General features: G+C 49.6%; 2 protein-coding genes across 6 annotated transcripts in view; both read left to right on the forward strand.

Moving 5' to 3' along the window:
- The window catches only part of SH3PXD2A (SH3 and PX domains 2A), a 303,341-nt gene that overhangs the window by 170,807 nt on the left and 117,542 nt on the right, over nucleotides 1-14,992 (forward strand). The gene's annotated exons all lie outside the window — the stretch shown is intronic.
- LOC139167819 (uncharacterized) lies at nucleotides 2,845-5,554 on the forward strand. The gene is made up of 2 exons (XM_070752804.1): nucleotides 2,845-5,273; nucleotides 5,456-5,554. The coding sequence occupies exons 1-2, from the start codon at nucleotides 3,990-3,992 to the stop codon at nucleotides 5,486-5,488; spliced, it is 1,317 nt and encodes a 438-aa protein (XP_070608905.1). The 5' UTR covers nucleotides 2,845-3,989; the 3' UTR covers nucleotides 5,489-5,554.

Consider the following 14,992-nt stretch of genomic DNA (forward strand, 5'->3'; position numbering starts at 1 on the left):
TTGCGGGTTGCGAGTCTCTCTTGCTGAAGTTGGACTTAGGGGTTCAGGTGGGCTTATTTCTCACGTACCTGCCTCCCAGCTGTGTGTCAAAAGCCCTGCCTGTGCTACTCGAGGAGGTAACCGGGTTGGCGGTGGAGTTCCCCGGACTCATTGTCCTGGGGGACTTCAACCTGCCGTCACTCGGCGAAACCTCTGGGCTGGCACAGGAGTTCATGGCCACCATGACAGCCATGGACCTGACTCAAGTAGTACAGGGTCCGACTCACGAGGGAGGGCACGCACCTGACATGGTATTCTCCACTGCATCTGGAAGGAGAGTCCAACATGGGTATTTAACCAATCCGATTGGTAGAGACTGAGTAAAAATTTACATAATAAAAGTTACCGCCCCCTTGCGGTCCCCCCATGAGCTCAGTTTTAAAAACTCAGTCCCAGAGTAGAGACATACTGAGTTTTGCTGAATAAATTTTAAGGTGTTATTACCAGTTTAATCTTTTTTCCTTTGTCTCCTTACAGATCTGATCAACGTTGGAGGCAGGGGTCTCTGTCCTCCGCGGACAACACCCCCAACGATCTCCTTAGGGGCTGCTTCCCCCCGAGGGAACTGCCCCCAAGAGGAGCACCTCAGCCCGGAGTCCCTGGCCTCAGCGGTCAAACAAGGGCTGCGAGCCGAAGGTGGGGGGGTCCGCCCCCCCCACTGGGAGGCTCGGGGAGAACGGCGACCCCCGGAGGGGTTCGCAGGCAGCGCCGGAGCCCGAATCAGCTGTGAAGCGGCGAGGAATGCCGCAGAGACTTCCGCTGCCGCCGCCGCCGCCGCCGCCAGCGCTGGGATCGCCGCGGCTGGACTGGGCGAGCCCTGGAGGGCAGAGACCGGGCTGGGAAAGCCCGAAGAAGCGGCGAAAGGGGGGGTGAGCGCAAAAGACCCGCGAAAACGCTGGGCAGCGCCATTTTGACTACACCCCCCCACGGAGCGCAGGAGCGCCATCCGGAAGGGCTTCCGGCAGCTGAGAGGCGCGAATTGGGCTACGGCTCTAATGCGCAGCCGCAAGGGCGAGGCCAGCATCGGCAGCCATTTTTTCCTTCGTGACGAAGCTGTTGAGAGGCAATTTTCTCGTGATACTCCTATTATAACACCGGAGCTGTGAGTACAATGGAGGATAAGCCCAATACCGAGAAGGCCAGCTCCCCAGTGGTGAGCAAGGAGAAGGCTAAGGGGAAGGATAAGGAGAGGTCAAAGCCCTCCCAGTCCCCTGCTTCGGTGGCCTCATTAAAAGAGGCAGAAAAGCGCATAAAGGCGCTAGAGAAGAAATTGGAGGCAGCCTTGCACCCCTCCCCTTCTCCAGTACCTCTGACTCAGAGGCAGCCAACCACACCTGAACCTGGGACCCCCCAGTCAGCCTTTGGACACCTGGGACCCCTACAGGAGGGTGGACTGGTCCCCAGAGGGACAGTTCATGTCATTGCCACAGGCCCCGTCTCCAGCCTTGTCCTGGACTAGACCTGAACCTTCCGGGCTCCCAAGGAGGGGCACCCAGGCACCTTCTGCCACATTTACACCCACAGCGGCGGGGCTGCGCCCCCAGACTGGTTCGTGGCAGCACATGGCTCCAGAATTACAGGAGATGTTTGCAAATGTCTATGCTCAAGGAGTAAATGCCGGGACAGGCCAGCAAGTGAACCGACCTCAGACTCAGGCAAGAAGCCTTTGGCCAGTACCGCCCCCCTCGGGTTTGGGGTCTCTCTCAGAGGATCCGGACTTTGGCGAGGACAGTGATAAAGAGTATGAGTTCTCAGAGGATGAGAACACCCCAGAACAGCAGCCAGTGGCCGGACTGTTTAAGCCCACGCTGTTTCGGACTCTGCTTTTTAAGGCAAAGCAGGTAATGGACCTGCAGGGAGCGGCTAAGACACCAGAAGCAGAGACCGGCAAGACATCTGCTTCCCTTTTGAGAGAACCCCAACCCGAGTTGGACCACATCCCGGCATCGCATATCTTCGTTGAGGGAGTCAAAAAGCCCTGGCAACACCCCGCAGCGGCTCAGGGCCCTTCGAATTTGGAGCGCAAGTTCTACACATTCGACGATGAGGTGGAAAAACTTTTGGAGTTTCCCCCCATTGACCAGCCAGTAGTCACGCTGGTTTCCAGTGCCCTTGTACCGTCAGAGACAGGGGAGAGCTTGAAACCAGAGGACAGAAAGGCGGAAACCCTATTACGCAAGACCCACCAAATGGCGGGCTGGGGTTTCAGAGCGGCTGCTGCGGCCTCCTTCTTCAACAGGGCCTCCATCATGTGGCTCCAGGAACTGCAGTCACGCCTTGGCCCGGAGGAAGCCAGACTTCGCCAGGATATCAGCAAACTACAGGCCGCAGCTGAGTTTTCCGCCGACGCCACCCTACACGCAGCTAAGTTTGCCAGTAGGGGCATGGCCACTACGCTGTCGTCGCGCCGGCTTTTGTGGCTGAGAAATTGGCCAGCAGACTTGAAATCAAAATGGCGCCTGGCCTCAGCTCCACTGCAGGGATCGATGCTCTTCGGTGACATTTTGGATAAAGTCCTCATAGAGGACAAGGACAAGAGGAAGGTCCTCCTTAAGTCCAATAGACGCCAGGACCGTCGCTTTACTCCCTACACCAGACGGCAGAACCCACGTTGGGATGCTTCTACCGGACAAGGACAGGCGCAGAGAGGTTTTCACCAGAATCAGTACTCCCAGCAATCATTCAGGAATGATCGCGGATCTTATCAGGATCGTCCCAGAGGCTTCCAGCAGTCCAGGCGGCCCTTTCGTGGAGGCAACCAGAGGGGATATCGTCGTTCCAAATGACTCCTCCGGGCCCCTACCTCTAGGAGGGAAGCTGCAGCACTTCAGCCCCTCCTGGCTGCTCACTTCCTCGGACAAGTGGGTTTTAGCCACCGTATCGGAAGGACTTCGTCTGGAATTCATGGGGCCCCCTCCTCATCGCTTTGTAAGTTGCCCGAGGCTTCGGGACCTACACAAGAGGCAGCAGATCCGCAAGGAGATTGCCCATTTACTGGAAATACAAGCCATCGAACAGGTACCTCAGCAGGAAGTTGGCAGGGGATTTTACTCCAGGATCTTCCTGGTACCCAAGACTTCAGGAGGATACCGAATGATACTGAATTTGAAACAACTCAACATCTACATCAAGTACAGGAGGTTCCATATGCACTCCTTACAGACTATTCTTCCCTCGGTACGGTCCAGGGACCTGTTGACTTCAATAGATTTAAAGGAGGCCTACCTCCACGTACCTGTACACCCGACACACCGGGAGTTCCTCAGGTTCTGCTCAGAAGGCGTACATTACCAGTACAGGGCAATGCCCTTCGGCCTCTCCTCGGCCCCACGGACTTTTACCAAGTTGCTGGACGCCCTGACGGCCAGTCTTCGGTCTCATTCTATCAGACTGATGGCCTACCTGGACGACATAATTATTTTGTCCAGGTCTCCCAGGCAGGCCAGAGAGGACTTAGCCAGAACAATACGGACCTTAGAAGCGCATGGCTTCACTATAAACGTGGAGAAAAGTCAGCTGTCTCCAACAACCAGACTACAACATCTGGGTTCCATCATCGACACCATATCAGGCAAGGTAACCCTCTCTCCCGAGAGGCAGGAGAACATTCATCGCCTGGTTGCCGGCTTGATCCGCCTCAGACGGGCCCCGATGGCGCTATTGTCAAAGGTGCTAGGTACGTTGGTGTCAGCCATAGGTATAGTTCCCTGGGCCAGACACCATATAAGAGGCCTTCAGTGGTTTCTTTTGCCAGCCCAGAGGGCCAGGGTCAGTCACTCGCAAAGGATTATCTTCCTACCAAGGAAGGTCAAAGAGTCGTTGAAGTGGTGGCTCACCGCAACAATTCAGGAGGGTTCCCCCTTTCGTACCCAGGACCGTCTCATTCTGACCACAGACGCCAGTTTATACGGGTGGGGTGCCCACCTGGGACGTCATATGGCCCAAGGACAATGGACAATAGAGGAATTGGCTTCGGTCAATATCAATTTCTTAGAACTAAGAGCAGTGTTCCTAGCCCTGTTGGCCTTTGCCCCCCTAGTAGAAGGCAAACACATACTTATCTTAACAGACAATGTAGCAACCAGGGCCCACCTGAATCATCAGGGGGGCACGAGGTCCCAACGTCTTATGGAGGAAACTATGAGGCTCTTCACCTGGGCCGAGACCCATTTGGCGTCACTGACCGCGGAACATATCGCAGGGATCAGCAACTCCACAGCGGATTGGCTCAGCAGGGCTACCCTGGATCCGTCAGAGTGGCGACTCGATCCAGACCTGTTCTACCAGTTGACCCAGAGGTTTGGGGTCCCCCTAGTGGACCTATTTGCCAGCGGCCAGAACACTCAGCTTCCGAGGTTTTTCACACGGTTTCCGGATCCAGGAGCAGAGGGGACCAACGCCCTACTGTCACCTTGGCCTCCAGGTCTCCTGTACGCATTTCCCCCCGTGAATCTCATCCCGAGGGTGGTGGAAAAGATCCTTCACGAGGAGGCGGAAGTGATCTTACTAGCGCCATATTGGCCACGTCGCCCGTGGTTCGCGGACTTGGTGGAACTTTCAGTGTCACCCCCGTGGAGGATTCCAGATCGGATCATCTCGTTGAGCCAGGGGAATCTGAAACACCCAGATCCTCAGTGGCTACACTTGACAGGTTGGCACTTGAAAGGCATAAATTAAAGCAGTTGGACTTACCAGAGAAGGTTATAGATACCATGCAGGCTGCCAGGCGCCCATCGACTTCACGAATTTATCAGGCGACCTGGGCTGCGTTTTGTAAATTTTGCGACAAGGATTTACAGGATCCTAGGGAAGCTTCTGTAATAACTGTTTTAGAGTTTCTGCAAGCCGGGGTGGAACGTGGCTTAGCTCCTAATACTTTGAGGCGACAGGTGGCAGCCTTAGCCACCATGATTCAAACTCCAGAGTCTCGTCCCTTGGCTCAGCATCCTTGGATCAGAGATTTTATTAAAGGAGCCACGAATAAACATTCTCCGCCTGTCAGGAGATTTCCATCCTGGGACCTCACGTGGGTACTTAAGGCTTTAACTAAACCTCCCTTTGAACCATTGAGGTCTATACCAATTAGGCTACTTTCCATCAAGACAGCCTTTCTTGTAGCTGTTACATCTGCACGCAGGGTGTCGGAGTTATCAGCGTTATCCGTGAGACCTGACCTCTGTGTCTTTTATCCGGATAGGGTAGTTCTTCGTTTGGACCCCACCTTTGTACCAAAGGTAAATACAGTGTTTCATAGGAAACAGGAACTTATTCTCCCGGATTTCTGCTCTCACGGGAGTCATCCATCAGAGCTACTGTGGCATAAGGTGGATGTCCGGAGAGCTCTAAAGATTTACATTAGAAGGACAGAGGAATTTCGTAAGTCTGAGAATCTTTTTATTTCATTTTCTGAATATAGGAAGGGACTTGGATTATCGGCGAAATCCATTAGTCGGTGGATTAAGGACTGTATCTCGGAGGCCTACAAGGCTGGAGGACACACAGTTCCGGAAGGATTGACAGCTCACTCAACCAGGAGTGCGGCGACTTCGGCGGCTTGGTCTACTCAAGCATTGATAGAGGACATTTGTCGAGCTGCAACCTGGGCAGCCCCTACAACATTTATTAGACATTATAAGTTGGACTCCTTTGCTTCAGCGGAAGCGGCCTTTGGCAGGAGGGTTCTTCAAAGAGTTTGTGTTTCTCCTAAGTCCCTAGTTAGACCTTCTCCCTCCCATGGGCTTTAAAGATCTTTGGTATATCCCATGTTGGACTCTCCTTCCAGATGCAGTGGAGAAGACCCGTTGTACCTACCTGAACGGTCTTCTCGATGCACTGGAAGGAGAGTCCAAACCCACCCGGTAGTTGAAGTTCAGGGACACCGGAGGTTGGGTTGGTTCCTGAGTTATTGCATTGGTCAATAAAAGTTGGTTATCCTCTTAAGTGCCTTTCGTTTTTAAAACTGAGCTCATGGGGGGACCGCAAGGGGGCAGTAACTTTTATTATGTAAATTTTTACTCAGTCTCTACCAATCGGATTGGTTAAATACCCATGTTGGACTCTCCTTCCAGTGCATCGAGAAGACCGTTCAGGTAGGTACAACGGGTCTTCCTTTCCGAGCAATTGAGTAATGGTCCGAGACTAAGGGGCTTAGAAGTGTTGCCTTTGTCATGGTCAGACCATTTTCTACTACGGCTTGACTTCCTGGCTCCAATCCTTCCCCGCAGGGAGGCGGAACCAATGAAGATGTTCCGCCCCAGACGCCTGATGGACCCAGAGGGCTTTCAGACGGCGCTTGGGGTTATTCCAGAGGCACTCGTCCACAGTTCGACGGAGTCCCTTGCTGAGGCCTGGAATACGGCTGCGGCAGGGGCTCTTGACCGGATTGCGCCTTTGCGACCTCTCCGCGGCGCTAGACCCCGTAGAGCCCCATGGTTCAACGAGGAGCTCTGGGAGTTGAAAAGCCAAAAGAGACGTCTAGAGAAGCGATGGAGGAAGAGTAGGTCCGAATCCGATCGAACACTTGTAAGAGCTTTTATTAAGACTTACAAAGTGGCGCTCAAGGCGGCAAGATGCGCTTACCATGCCGCCTTGATTGCATCAGCGGAATCCCGCCCGCCGCTCTGTTTAGGGTGACCCGCTCCCTTCTTAACCAGGGGGAGCTGGGGAGCCCTTGCAGAGCAGTGCCGAGGATTTTAACACGTTTTTCGATGATAAAGTCGCTCGGATCCGGGCTGATCTCGACTCCAATTGTAATACAGAGTCGACTGACAACGAGTCAGTCGAGGTGACTGGGGCACGTACTTGTCCACCTGTCTGGGAAGAGTTTGATCTGGTGACACCTGATGAAGTGGACAAGGCCATTGGAGCTGTGAGTTCCGCCACCTGTTTACTGGATCCGTGTCCCTCCTGGTTGGTTTCGGCCAGCAGGGAGGTGACACGGAGCTGGGCCCAGGAGATTACCAACGCTTCCTTGGGGAGGGGAGTCTTTCCATCTCTCTATAAAGAAGCGCTTGTGCGCCCCCTCCTCAAGAAGCCCTCCCTGGACCCAGCCGTACTCAGTAACTATCATCCAGTCTCCAACCTTCCCTTTATGGGGAAGGTTGTCGAGAAGGTGGTGGCACTCCAGCTCCAGCGGTCCTTGGAAGAAGCCGATTATCTAGGTCCCCAGCAGTCAGGCTTCAGGCCTGGTTACAGCACTGAAACCGCTTTGGTCGCGTTGATGGATGATCTCTGGCGGGCCCGGGACAGGGGTTTATCCTCTGTCCTGGTGCTTCTTGACCTCTCAGCGGCTTTCGATACCATCGACCATGGTATCCTTCTGCACCGGCTGGAGGGGTTGGGAGTGGGAGGCACTGTTCTTCAGTGGTTCTCCTCCTACCTCTCTGGCCGGTCGTAGTCGGTGTTAGTGGGGGGTCAGAGGTCGGCTCCGAGGTCGCTCCCTTGTGGGGTACCTCAGGGGTCGGTCCTCTCCCCCCTTGCTATTCAACATCTACATGAAACCGCTGGGTGAGATCATCCAAGGACATGGGGTGAGGTATCATCAATATGCCAATGATACCCAGCTTTACATCTCCACCCCATGCCCAGTCAACGAAGCGGTGGAAGTGATGTGCCGGTGCCTGGAGGCTGTTGGGGCCTGGATGGGTGTCAACAGACTCAAACTCAACCCGGATAAGACGGAGTGGCTGTGGGTTCTGCCTCCCAAGGACAATCCCATCTGTCCGTCCATCACCCTGGGGGGGGAATCATTGCCCCCCTCAGAGAGGGTCCGCAACTTGGGCGTCCTCCTCGATCCACAGCTCACATTAGAAAACCATCTCTCAGCTGTGGCGAGGGGGGCGTTTGCCCAGGTTCGCCTGGTGCACCAGTTGCGGCCCTATCTGGACCGGGACTCATTGCTCACAGTCATTCATGCCCTCATCATCTCGAGGTTCGACTACTGTAATGCTCTCTACATGGGGCTACCTCTGAAAAGTGTTCAGAAACTTCAGATCGTGCAGAATGCAGCTGCGAGAGCAGTCATGGGCTTACCTAGGTATGCCCATGTTTCACCATCACTCCGCAGTCTGCATTGGCTGCCGATCAGTTTCCGGTCACAATTCAAAGTGTTGGTTATGACCTTTAAAGCCCTTCATGGCATTGGACCAGAATATCTCCGAGACCGCCTCCTGCCGCACGAATCCCACTGACCGATTAGGTCCCACAGAGTGGGCCTTCTCCGGATCCCGTCAACGAAACAATGTCGGTTGGCGGGCCCCAGGGGAAGAGCCTTCTCTGTGGCGGCACCGGCCCTCTGGAACCAACTCCCCCCGGAGATTAGAACTGCCCCTACTCTTCCTGCCTTCCGTAAACTCCTTAAAACCCACCTTTGCCGTCAGGCATGGGGGAACTGAAACATCTCCCCCTGGGCATGTTTAATTTATATATGGTATGCTTGTGTGTATGTCTGTTAGTATATGGGGTCTTTCTTAAATCTTTAAATATTTTAAATTGTCAGATTATTTATGATTTGTTTCCACGTGTTGTGAGCCGCCCCGAGTCTTCGGAGAGGGGCGGCATACAAATCTAAGTAATAAATAAATAAACAAACAAACAAACAAACAAACAAACATAAATCATACTTATGGTTACCTGCATGTACTATGTTGAGACAACCCAATTATTCATTCCCCAGAATTAATCTGACTTTCCCTTGTGCAGTAACCAACAAAGCCATAACTGTGGGTGGCTTTGTCAGTGGGGAATGATTGTTTTTTTGAGTCCTCTCAACTAGGAAGCTAGGAAATTAGCTTTCCCCAACTGGAGTGGAGCAAATAAATAAATCAGCAATATAACCATAGGCTAATAAATAAAGTTGGAGCCTATTATTTATTGTCCCTCCCATGCCATAGAGAAAGAAATAGTAGAGAAATATTTACTGTACAGAGCCAGCCCAGCACTTTGCCTCAGAAAGAGGCAGATAATCAAGTTCTGAGAAATAGTTTTTACCATAAGATTCAAGAAGCATTGTCTTCAAGACTCCAAGGACTGTTCTTTGTTTTTATAACTAATTTGATTAGATTTACATCTCACAGCAAAACATGCATCCTCCTGATCCAATTAATGATATCATTTGAATATGAAAGGATAGTAAATCACTTTATCTGATGTGTTCTTATAGCTTATTGTGGCTCAATTAATCTCATTTTCTGAGTTTGATTAGCCCACACTCAAACATGAGTCATAGAAGCTAAGTCCAAATATGGCTAAAACCACACTATTTTTAGTTCACCATGTGGTGTAAACCTGTTGAAATTGGATTGTTTTAATTTTCTTAGAAATCAGCCATACAGATCTTTATGCCAGAACCAAAAACAGTCCTTAACCTGAAATGCATGTTGTAAGGTGATTTATTCAGGACACAGTGAAAAGAGCCTCTTCCTGGAAAATATAGACCTGAGCTCCTTTTTTTCTTTTGAAATCTCAAAACATTCTGTGTCATATTAAAATTCAGCATAGAATAAAACTATCAAATATTGGGAACTAACCTACCTTTCTATAAAAACAAAATCTATCTAAGTTCTTTTTTCCATGTGGGATCATACTATGGTTGTAAAGCTTAATGAGTTGTATGATCCTGTTAGGGTTTATAGATTACATTTTATGGCTTAGTATGTTATATAATCATAGCAAATTGTAAGTTGTCCAATATGCTATGGTTAAGTCATTAAATGTGTTCATATGATATATTAAAGTCTGGCAGTAACAACTTGTGATGGCAAAAATAAACAGGTGACACGACAAACCATAGCCAGCCATGTTTGCTGGTTTTCTTGTGACCACTGGTGACATACCAAAACCAGTTTAGTCAGTGCCTGTCTGTGAACGCCGCCATATTGGGGAGGGGGGATTATGGGGAAGGGATATTATTCTGATTTTTTTTCTTATGTGCACGCGCAAAAGCTGGGTTTTCAGCATTGCGCATATGCCGCAATCTTGTTTTTGGCTTTTGGGGGAGGATTTGTTTAGTATTTTTGGCACAGTGCAGATGCAAACCATGCACGCCCCTAAGAGGTGCGGCCATGCAGCGCGAGAGGAAGCAAACTGGCAGCTAGGTAAGTTAGAACCCACCCCTGGATGGGTAGCCAACCAAAAAAGACATTGAGTTTTATTTTAGAAAAAAAATAAATGGTGGTATAACAGAGCCAGAGATATCATTAGAACAGTGTTTCCCAACCTTTTTTGAGCTGCGGTACATTATTCATATTTTCAAAATCCTGGGGAACATTGAAAGGGGGGGCGGGGAGGGGCGGGCTAAAGAAAAGTTTGGACAAAAAACACCCTCTCTCTTCCTCCTTTTCACTCTATTTCTCCCTCTTTCTCTCTTTTCCTTCCTTCCCTTCTTTCTCTCTCTCCATCCATCTTTCTTTCTTCCTCTCTGTTTTGCTCTCTTTCTCTCTCCCTCCTTCCCTTCCTCTATGTCTTTCTCTCTCCCTTGCTCTCTCTCTCTGTCTCTCTTGCTATCTCTTTCTTGCTTTTTGCTCTCTCTCTTGCTCTCTCTCTCTTTCACTGTCTTGCTATATGTCTCTTTCTTTCTCTTTGCCTCTCTTGCTATCTCTCTTTCTTTCTCTCTCTTTCTCTCTTTCTCTCTCTCTCTGTCTCTCTTGCTATGTCTCTCTCTCTTTCTCTCTCTCTCTGCCTCTCTTGCTAAGTCTCTCTTTTTCTCTTGCTATGTCTCTTTCTTTTTCTCTCTCTGCCTCTCTTGCTATGTCTCTCTTTCTCTCTCTCTTTCTCTGTCTCTCTTTCTTGCTCTGTCTCTCTTTCTCTGCCTCTCTTGCTATGTCTCTCTTTCTCTCTCTCTCTGCCTCTCTTATATGTCTCTCTTTCTTTCTCTCTCTCTCTCAGCTGACTGCAAGCGGGAGCCTGACGGCGGCAGCTGGACGTGCTGCTGGACACCGTATATGCCAGGCCCGCAGCGCCAGCATGTACGACGTCCAGCAGCACGTCCAACCGCCACCGTCAGGGCTCCCGCTTGCAGTCAGCTGAGAGAGAGAGAGCGCGCTCCCTCTCGCCGCCGCCTGGAGCTCCCTCTCGCCGCCGCCATCTCCCCGCGACTGCCTGCGGCCGCTGCAGCCACCCCCCCGCGCTCCCACCACCAGTGCCCTCCCGCTGGGCCACAAAGGACACTTGCCGCCGACGCCAGGGAAGCTCCAGCTGGGCGGGGCGCTGCCGGTACTTCCGTCCTGGGGCTCCTGCTCGCAGCTGTCCCCCGGCTCCTGCTCGATGCTGCGGTTTTCGGCGCTCTCCTGCTGGGCCCCAAAGAAGGAAGGCGGGAAAAAGGCGCGAAGAATGGAGCTCTCCTACTTCCTGCCTTCCTTCTTTGGGGCCCAGCAGGAGAGCGCCGAAAACCGCGGCATCGAGCAGGAGCCGGGGGACAGCTGCGAGCGGGAGCTCCAGGTCGGCACCGGCAGCGCCCCGCCCAGCTGGAGCTTGGCGGCACACCTGGCCGTGTCTCGCGGCACACTAGTGGCACACCGGTTGGGAAACGCTGCATTAGAATATGAAAAAGGCTGAAATACTTTTAGAAATACTGTTGACATTTTAAAGCCACATCATCCTATTTTTGGTAGCTTAGTCTCTTATCTTTCCAGAAACAAAAAATGAGAGTATCTTGTCCAAATTCAATATTTAAAGAAAAACCTTAGAATTATAAAGTTTCAAACTAGTTAATGTTCCTTTCCTGCTTCTGAAGAAACCCTAAATCAGTGATGACAAACCTTTTTTCTCTCGGGTGCCAAAAGTACTTGCGCACATACTACTGCACCTGCACGAGTGCCTATACCCATAATTCAATGCCTGGGGAGGGTGAAAATTGCCTCCTCTGCCCCCCGGAGGCCGGTAGATATGGCTCAATGTGCCACCTGTGGCACCCATGCCATAGGTTTGTCATCAAACAATTCAAAGCTTCTAATGTACATCTACTTCTTATAAGACATTATCTGATAAAGCACACATTGTGCTTTATTATTTATTGTTAGCCATTTTCAATTATTCTGGCCAATGGGATTCACTTGGACATCACCAGGATAGGTAAAGTTATTGGGAGTTTTCGTAGATGATCCAGCAATAGGAAATTGATGTAATCGAATTTGATGTAATATGTTATATTAATGCATCATCTCTGCTTCCCTCACCCTATTAGACACTACTGTGCCATGTAAAGGTGAATTCTGATCCCCCCAACAAACTCAAAGCTGCCATGAAATTTTTAGTTCATAGTGATGAAAGGAGATATTTATGAAAATACAGTGATCCCTCGATTATCGCGAGGGTTCCGTTCTAAGACCCCTCGCGATAATCGATTTTTCACGATGTAGGGTTGCGGAAGTAAAAACACAATCTGCGCATGCGTGCCCTTTTTCCATGGCCGCGGCAGATGGTGGAGTTTGCGTGGGCGGCGGGGAAACCCCGATCTTCGTCTGCTCGCTGCTGCTGCGGCCACCCAGCAGCTGATCTGCTCGGCAGCGCAGCAGCAGCGAGCAGACGAAGATCGGGGTTTCCCCGCCGCCCACGCAAAGGGGAAACCCCGGCTCCTCGCTGATGCCCGCCCGCCGCCCGCCAGCAAGAGGGGGAGAGATAGAGAAAGAGAGAGAAGGAAAGAAAGAGATGAGAGAGGGAGGAAGAGAGTGTGAGAGAGGAAGAAGCAAGATAGAGAAAGAGAGAGAGAAAGAAAGATGAGAAAGGAAGGAAGAGAGTGACGTCATCGGGTGGGAAAAATCGCGATATAGCGTTTCGCAAAGATCGAGATCGCGAAAATCGAGGGATCACTGTATATCCTTTCTCTTTCAGTATATAAATAGGCTGAAATTCACATTGAGAAAAGTTTATTCTCAAAATTGCCAAATTCTTCATTTTTCTTATCTGTGTTGTAATAATTATTATTATTATTATTATTATTATTATTATTATTATTATTTATTAGATTTGTATGCCGCCCCTCTCCGAAGACTCGGGGCGGCTCACAGCAATAATAAAAACAATGTTATAGCAAAACAAATCTAATATTAAAAAAGAAAGCATATAAAACCCTATCATATTTAAAACCAAACTGTAAAACTGAAAAAGGCTCCTCCACCCTTTGTTGTGACATATCAACTGCAGGAGACTAGGAATTTGATAGTGTAGGACAGGGGGGTCAAACTCAAGGCCCATAGGTTGGATCTGACATGTGGGAAAGTTTGATCTGGCCAATGGGGCCATTCTGGAAAAAGCAAATGACAGTCCCACAATGCCTCTGCTAGGGACCCCCCCATGGCCCGGTTTTGACTTGAATAGCCTCCTCTAGCACTCTGCTGGCCAAAATGAGCCTCCAGAGACCTCCCCTGGCCCATTGCTGGCTTAAATGAAACCTCTGGAGGCCTCCCCTGAGTGTTACAGGCCAAAATGAAGCCTCCGTGGGCTGGATTCGACCCTCCCCATGGCTTTACTATACTTTCTTTTCGAAGATTTCCAAAAGAGGCTGACCCATGTGGCAGAGAAGCCAAAGTCTTTTATTCAAAAGCCCGTGAAGCTGTAAGGAGGTGAAAGGTGAAGAAAACAGCTTTCCCCATGAGAATAAAAAACTGGTTCTCTGCCGTGAGGGCCTGCAGGCTTAGTTTGGGCCCAGTCTTGGTGGCAATGAGCAATCTCCTGCTTGCTGCTGACTGGCTGGTTCGAATGAGCAGCTTTAGGGATGTGGCAGACAATCTTGCAGTTCAGCTCAGTGAGACAAAGGAAACAACCTTAAACGTAGTCCTTGCCTACAAAAAATTACCTGCTTTTGCTATGGTCTGGGGCATGGGTAGGCAAAGTTGGCTCTTCTGTGACATGTGGACTTCAACTCCCAGAATTCCAGAACTAACATGATTGGCTCAAGAATTCTGGGAGTTGAAGTCCACAAGTCATAGAAGATCCAACTTTGCCTACCCCTGGTCTGGGGCATGGTTCTTAAACTTGTGTCCTGCAGGCTCGCCTGTTTTAGCGAAAGGGCAAAATCACAGTACATCACATGACATCAATATGATGATGCGAGTTTGACACACCTGGTCTAGGGTTAGGCAGTAAAACAGCTGGGATTTCTGTTTCTCATTTACATATATACATATATACATATATATACATATATGTGTTTTGAACAGCAAGGGAATAGTTTATGAAAAAAGATCCAACTGAAAATAATCTTCACATATAATTCCTTCAAGAAAACAAAACAAAATTTAAGTATAATATGAAGTTTCTTTTCAGTACATACTAGATCAGGAGGAGGTTACATATCAAACAAGTATTGTACACACACACACACACACACACACAAGTGGATGGAGTGGGTTACTTTTATAGCTTAGAGTTTTAGGGAAAGCTTCTGTTCACAAGTGGGAATGACTGCTTATGAACTCTAAACTGGCCAGTAAATTGGAAAAATGCTGTGTGACTATAACTATGGTACTTCAAATATTCATAAGAAATTCTTTAGACTTCTGAATGGAGCCTATATTAAAGCAGCCTGTAACATTTCAGGCTAGCACAGGTCCTGAAAAATATTGCTCCTGCTTCAAGGAATCAACTCATAAAATATAATTCAATCCATAAAGTAGCCATATGTTTTTCTCATGCCAATGTGAAAAGCCTGGAAACAAATTGGACTGTTTTAATGAGAGACGGAGAAGTGAATTAGTTCCTGAAAGTTCCAAAGCATTTCTTCTGAACCACTTTTGAAGCACTAACAACCCTACGGGTAATCCTCAATTTACAACATAATTAATCCCAGAATTTGCATCATAAATTATGCTGGTTATTAAGCAGGACTCCACATGACGATGCCCAATTTTATTATCTTATTATGCAGCAGACATTGAGTGAACAAGGCAGTTGTTTAGTGAACCCTTAGTCTGCACTGAATGTTTTTTGCATGAAACCAGAAGTAAATGTTGGTTTC

Source organism: Erythrolamprus reginae, chromosome 5, assembly GCF_031021105.1.
Source record: "Erythrolamprus reginae isolate rEryReg1 chromosome 5, rEryReg1.hap1, whole genome shotgun sequence".
NCBI lineage: Eukaryota > Metazoa > Chordata > Lepidosauria > Squamata > Dipsadidae > Erythrolamprus > Erythrolamprus reginae.